The 6,000-nt window shown below is 39.3% G+C and overlaps 1 protein-coding gene across 6 annotated transcripts in view; it reads right to left on the bottom strand.

Moving 5' to 3' along the window:
• Positions 1-292: 292 nt before the first annotated feature.
• Positions 293-6,000, bottom strand: part of Sgms1 (sphingomyelin synthase 1) — a 318,450-nt gene continuing 312,742 nt past the window's right edge. For all 6 annotated transcript variants that reach the window (XM_047552418.1, XM_047552417.1, XM_047552419.1 and 3 more), the window contains 3 exons: positions 5,691-5,844; positions 1,915-2,081; positions 293-1,104 (listed from right to left, as the gene is read on the bottom strand). In XM_047552418.1, coding sequence (XP_047408374.1) covers positions 925-1,104; positions 1,915-2,081; positions 5,691-5,844 — 501 coding nt within the window. In that variant the 3' untranslated portion in view covers positions 293-924. The remainder of the gene's footprint in view (positions 1,105-1,914; positions 2,082-5,690; positions 5,845-6,000) is intronic.

Raw genomic sequence — 6,000 nt, 5'->3', positions numbered from 1 at the left:
ATTCTTCATTTCAAAGCAATTTTAAAACCATAAGCAGTCTTCTGATTTAATTTAGCTATAAATGCAAAATTTAGTAGTGTATACATACATTTATATTTTCATGGAATACTTTATTTTAAATAAAAACATTTAAGATCGCCTACTGACCATACAATCAAGACAAGAAAGGCACTAGAAACATAGACAAATTTCTCTCCCAAGAAGCATTTTTAAATTTTAACTCTCTTCTCTCTGACATGTAAAAATCTTTTAATTTGGTTTTCATAACATCATTTTGAAAAATAAAGTTAGGAAATACTTAGAAAATCACTTATAACAGAATCTTTTTTTTTTTTTTTTTTTTTTTTGCACTTTTTGACACACCGTCTCTGCTGATTTTACAAAACCCAAAGTTACCAAACCTCTCTATGTCTGTCATTATCTGAATATCGGTGCAACAGGTAGAAAGATTTCAGAATCGAACCCCATTCAGGTACTTAGAAACCTTCATAGAGACATTTGCTAGAAAATGGCTTACAGCCCAATCTTTGGGGCAAGAGATATGAAAAGTATGTTTTCCCAAGAAAATAATACGCTTTATTTCCAGATGTGACTGGAAAGACCAGAACTTATGATATAAAAGCTTACATTTATGCTGTTGCATCATATACAAAGGAACGTGGTGGCTGCGGGTTATGTAAATCCCAAACTCATGAACAGGAAATGTGGACAGTGCATGATAGGTTAGATTTTCTTTATTGTTGTCCAACGCAGGTCCTTTGGAGAGAAAAAAAGATCACAGTGCTGACCAGGTAACTCAATAGGTTAAGTCAAGGTTAACTCTTGAAAGATAACAGGGTCAGGGAGGTGTTTATTTTATGGCATCTTCTCTCATGGAGTTCTTAGCACTTCGGACAGTTCCTGTTTCCCCACTCTGCACAGCTGTTATGTGTCGTTCACCAATCGGCTGTATTTAACTTGCCTACCGAGGTGCACTACTGGCCAGGGGAAGGGCCAATGGTAAGATCGAGGTACAATTCCTTGGACGTTCTTTTCAAAGTACTGAAATGGCCTGTACCACCACACCCTGGCCAGGAGGTTCATCTGGGAAGCTTCCTTTAGCACCTAAGATAACAAAGAAACACATTTTTTTTTTCACAATCTTTCACTTTAAGTTCAAATGTTTCTGTGTTCAAATTCACAAAGAACCCTAAACCTGCCCCCATGGCCACTCACACGTCCCAGCTTATCCTCTGATCACCAAACTATACTCTTCACATACCTGCCCATGGGCCCCACCCACAGAAAACCAAATAACTCCAATTCCAGCAGGTCAAGGAAAACATGGGGCTTGTTTGTCTCTTGCCCATCAGTAAATCACTGTTAGGTTTTTATCCACTCTTCTATGCTAAAAATGGAAAGACCTGATGAAATGTTAAGTATTAAACTGGTGATAGGCCCAGAGTAATGAGAAGAGGGTAGAGTGCATATCAAACAGTGGGTGAACACAGGCTTAGAAAATATTTTTCATAGACAATGAGAGTGAGATACTTGTTTCAGAAGAAGAACTCTCCTGTGTCATTATATTAATATACTTTTTCATCTTGATTTTGAAGAGGATCAATGTCACAAAAGACAGCACATATTAGCTGACTCTTCTTAAAGAAACATTTTGCTGGGCACAGTGTCACACTAGCCCTAGGTTGAGGCTTGAGCCCAGGAAGGAGTTCAAGGTCAGCCTGGGTCTTTAGCAAGTATCTGCCTAAAACCAAACCAAACCCAGACAAAAACAAAATAAGAAAAAGAGAAAGGAATGCTTAAGACATCTGTGGATTCTCTGCGCTTCCATTCCAGGCCCTCAACTCCTGCCCAAGCCAGCGGCACCTAGCCAGGAACAACAGGAGCTAAAATCAAATGGGGGTGGGGAGGACTCACTTGCTGATTGGCCATAGTGTGATACCACCAGAAGAGTCTTGTGGTGATGTAATATGCTACCACCACGTCCACAGTGTAGTGGTCATGCGCTAAGAGAATACAGAAGATTCCAACGACGCTGAGAAGCCAGCAAATCCAGTGGTACCACCAGAGTCGTCGAGGGGAATCTGAAAAGAGGAGAAATCTGTAATAGTCTCATCATCCGAATAACACTAAGGATACCCACCATGACTCTACTACAGTGCTTCTAAGTCTACCTTAGGTCTTTCATTCTGAAAACAGATCTTTTGGGCTAGCAAATCTAAAGGCTCATTTTTCTGTAACCAAGGTTAGACTGGAAATAGCTTTCTACCTAGTGATTTTACTACTAGCAATAGTAATTCAGATTTGATTATTACTTGACTGATATAATCAAGGCAGTTTAAAAGATGAGTTTAATCAAGGACAGGTTAATGTGTTATGCTTCTCCATTTAAAATACTGCTCACTGACATTCAGCTCAATTTACTGTAGCGAATTTGAGGTTAATGTTCTTTACAAAAATCAGTATTTATTGATCCATAATGGACTAAGCAATCATAACTGATATAACTATCCTATTTGCTTTTCAAGTTCTGCAACGGTACAACTCATTTGAAAGTCTCTGAGATTTCTATTTCTCAATATAGAAGAATTATTAAATGCCTGAGAATTCTTATCCAAAAGCCTTCCGAAAGGTAGGAATGTGTGAGGAAAAAATGTTCTTCTCTACTCTCATTTGGGGAGTCACCTCAACAAAACATCAAAATCCCTATTAGTATAGGCCTGCCTTTCTATCTTGGATTCTCGAAGGGTAGGAATTCAGAGGGTCTGGAATTTTAGGCAAAAATTTTGAATGAATCTAGCCTCTGCACACCAGGGGAGAAGTTCAGGCTTTTATTGGATTCTTAAGAGGTCCAGGAAGTAGTCATTCATTCAATCAATATTCATGGGGCATCTGCCAGATACCAGGGACAGGCACTGTTCCAGGTACCAGGATCAAAGGGCACAGACAGGAAAGGGCCTGCCCTTGTGAGGAGACACTTCCTAAGAGGGAAGAGAGACCAGAGGCTATGATTATAGTAAGTAACTTTCACACGTATTAGAAGATATTAATGGTGCTGGAGAAATTTAAAAGGTAAGCAGGATAAGGGGCTCAGAAGGAGGTAGAGTGAAGGGCAGTTTACAACTTTAAACTGGTTATGGCAGGAATATATTTCAGTAATACTTGTACTTGATACCTTAACAATAAAACAACAAATAATTGCTACAATTTATTCTCTGTGTAACTCTATTAGTATCCAAATATACCATCCATTTCAATTTTAATAACCTGTTCCCCACCCATGAAACAGATTTCAACATCATTCTTGGATGAGGAAACAAAGAGAAGTTGAAGATTTTTCCCAGGGTCACAGAGCTAGTATATGGTAACATCAGGATTCAAAATCAGAGTTCTGTGACACAAGGCCTCTGCATTTCCCAGAACAGCACAATGCTTTACTGTTGAGAAGTATAAGCCTTGACAACATTAAAAGATTTCAGGTATCAGCCAGCAGGGGGCAGAAATCCTTTCCTAGGGCTGCTGGCATCTGGTCTCTGAGGTTCCCATTTTCCACACCTGGTTATTACCCAATACAAAGGCTAGTCCATGTCCTGTGACTTCTGAATAAAATTGCTAGGATTCACTATATGTGATGGTATACTAAGTACAAATAGAAGAACATCAATTCTCCCTTTGTCTCTCAATGCCCTTTAGTGCATCATCTCTTCTCCAGCACTTCCTTACCTTAGTTTTCAAAACCAGAACTAAACTTTGACCAAGTTCACACCTCTCTTCTCTACACTCATAATTTTCCTGTTATGTTTTATCTGTTGATTCCTTTTAATAATGTCTCTCAGTACCCTCTACTTCTCTCCATCCCCAGTGCCACCATGGTAGTTCAAGGTACCACCAACTTTTTCCTTCATTATATCAACACTCACTCAACTATTCTCCTGGTTTTCAGTCTAATCCCTCTCCAGTCTATCCTGCAGGCTACTGCAAGAGTGGTTTCTCTCTCTCTGAAGGACACAGGAGATAGTATTGCTCCATTTGTTCTAACCCCTTGATAGGCATTCCATCTCCATCAGATGCAAGTTTAGACTCCTTATTGTGGCTTAGGGCTCCCTCCATAATCTGGTTCCTGCTTAGCTGGTCCCTCCTCATTTCTCATTATTGCCCTCACTGAAAATTCCAGTCACATTAATTCCCAGAAAGTATCACAATGCTCCCAATGTACCTCCAAGATTGCAATGTATATTCCACCTCTGTGAAGTCATGGTAGCCTGATTTTACTTTTTGCTCTTCATGGAAACTGCCTGCATAATGCTCATTAGATTGCTTCTAGCAGTAAAATTCTGAGTATCACTGAATTTTCTTTTTCTTTCTTTCTTTTTTTTTTGTTCTTTGAGATTATGAGGGATTGAGCCCAAGGGCAAGCTACTACCACTAAACTACATGTTCAGCCCTTTAAAAAAATTTTTTTTTTTTTTTTTTTTTTTTTAAAAGACAGGACCTTGATAAGTTGCCAAGGCTGGCCTCAAAATTGTGATCTTCCTGCCTCAGCCTCCTGAGTCACTTAAATTACAGGTATATACCACTGTGCCAGCTAAGTACCATTAAATTTCCTCTAAATGGAGAACTGAATAAACTGGTTCATTTACAGTACTAAAATACTAATAGCAATTAAGATGAAAGAACCAAGTCTCATATCTCAAAAACAAAATTTGAGAGTAAAAGAATATATATAGCATGACACCATGTATGTAAAAATTTAAAAACCACAAAACCCAATTCTCAAACACAAAAATATGCCTGGAAATGATACAGAAAAATGAAAAAATCATATATTACCTTTTTCTTTCTTTTTAAAAAGGTAATCTGAAGCAAAAGGGCAAAATGCTAGACATTAAATTTGAGCAGCAAATGGGGTATCTATAATGTTAATTTGTTAGTTTCACAATCACTAATATTTATTTATTTATGGCAGTGCCAGGGGTTGAATACAGGGCTTTGAACATACTAGGCAACAGCTCTACAATGGGCTACACCCAGTCCTTTATATTTTATTTTGAAATAAGATCTTGCTAAGTGGCTGAGGCCAGCCTTGAACTTGCGATCTTCCTGCCTCCGCCTCTTAAGTAGCTGAGATCACAAGTATGCACCACCTTGTCTGGCTTTGTTTCACAATAGAATATTTTAAGTACACTTTTTAAAGGAAATGTCCCATTTAGAGTCCACCCCATCCCTGGGCCCATAGACTCTCTAAGGGCAGAGATTATCTACCCATCACTGTACCCTCAGTGCCAAGTGTTTGAAAACATGGCTGCAGAGTCAATACATGAACTTCTATCACCTAATCAGGTCCAATGCTGGATTTCTGTGTCCTTATGAGATTTCCTTCTGGTTCCTTACAGTAGCTGTACCACTGGATCGTAACACACCCTGCACATTCTGCTGGAAACTGCCTCTATCCCAAGACTACACTGACATGCGAGAAAAAAGACACCTTTCGAGAAGCACATTTTTGTCTTTCCACACAGTCCCTTTGGGTGCCAGCTGCATTCCAGGCATGATGATAAGATGAAGCCAACGCCCTCCTGAAGCCTCCAGTCTTGCTTCAGCCGCCCTTGCACACAACATGATTTTCCAAAGAACCACAGACCTTGGGAAATGGCAGGTAACGAAATTGTGGTGGAAGGTTGTGTTAGACTTACACTCTTTGATAAATAAGTAGGTGAGTGTTAGCATGACTGTGTGGCCGCTGTACAGATAGTCACCACACATGTTGTGAGAGCCAGTGATGGACAAGCCACCTCCAGCAATGAGCTTCATTATTCTTCGCAATTGGGCTTCCCAGTCTCCAAAAAGCTGGCAGGAGAGAAGAAAACAAGATTATCAGTCACATGAAAGTGCTATGATTACTATTTATATTCAGAGTTAGGATTTATTAAGACACACAAAATCCACACCATGAAGTTTACCCTCTCAACATTTACCAGTCTACAGGCTGCACCTAAAGAAAGT

The sequence above is a fragment of the Sciurus carolinensis genome, chromosome 5, assembly GCF_902686445.1.
Source record: "Sciurus carolinensis chromosome 5, mSciCar1.2, whole genome shotgun sequence".
NCBI lineage: Eukaryota > Metazoa > Chordata > Mammalia > Rodentia > Sciuridae > Sciurus > Sciurus carolinensis.
Note: the sequence above shows the minus strand (reverse complement) of the source record. Positions and strands in the feature narration are given on the sequence as shown.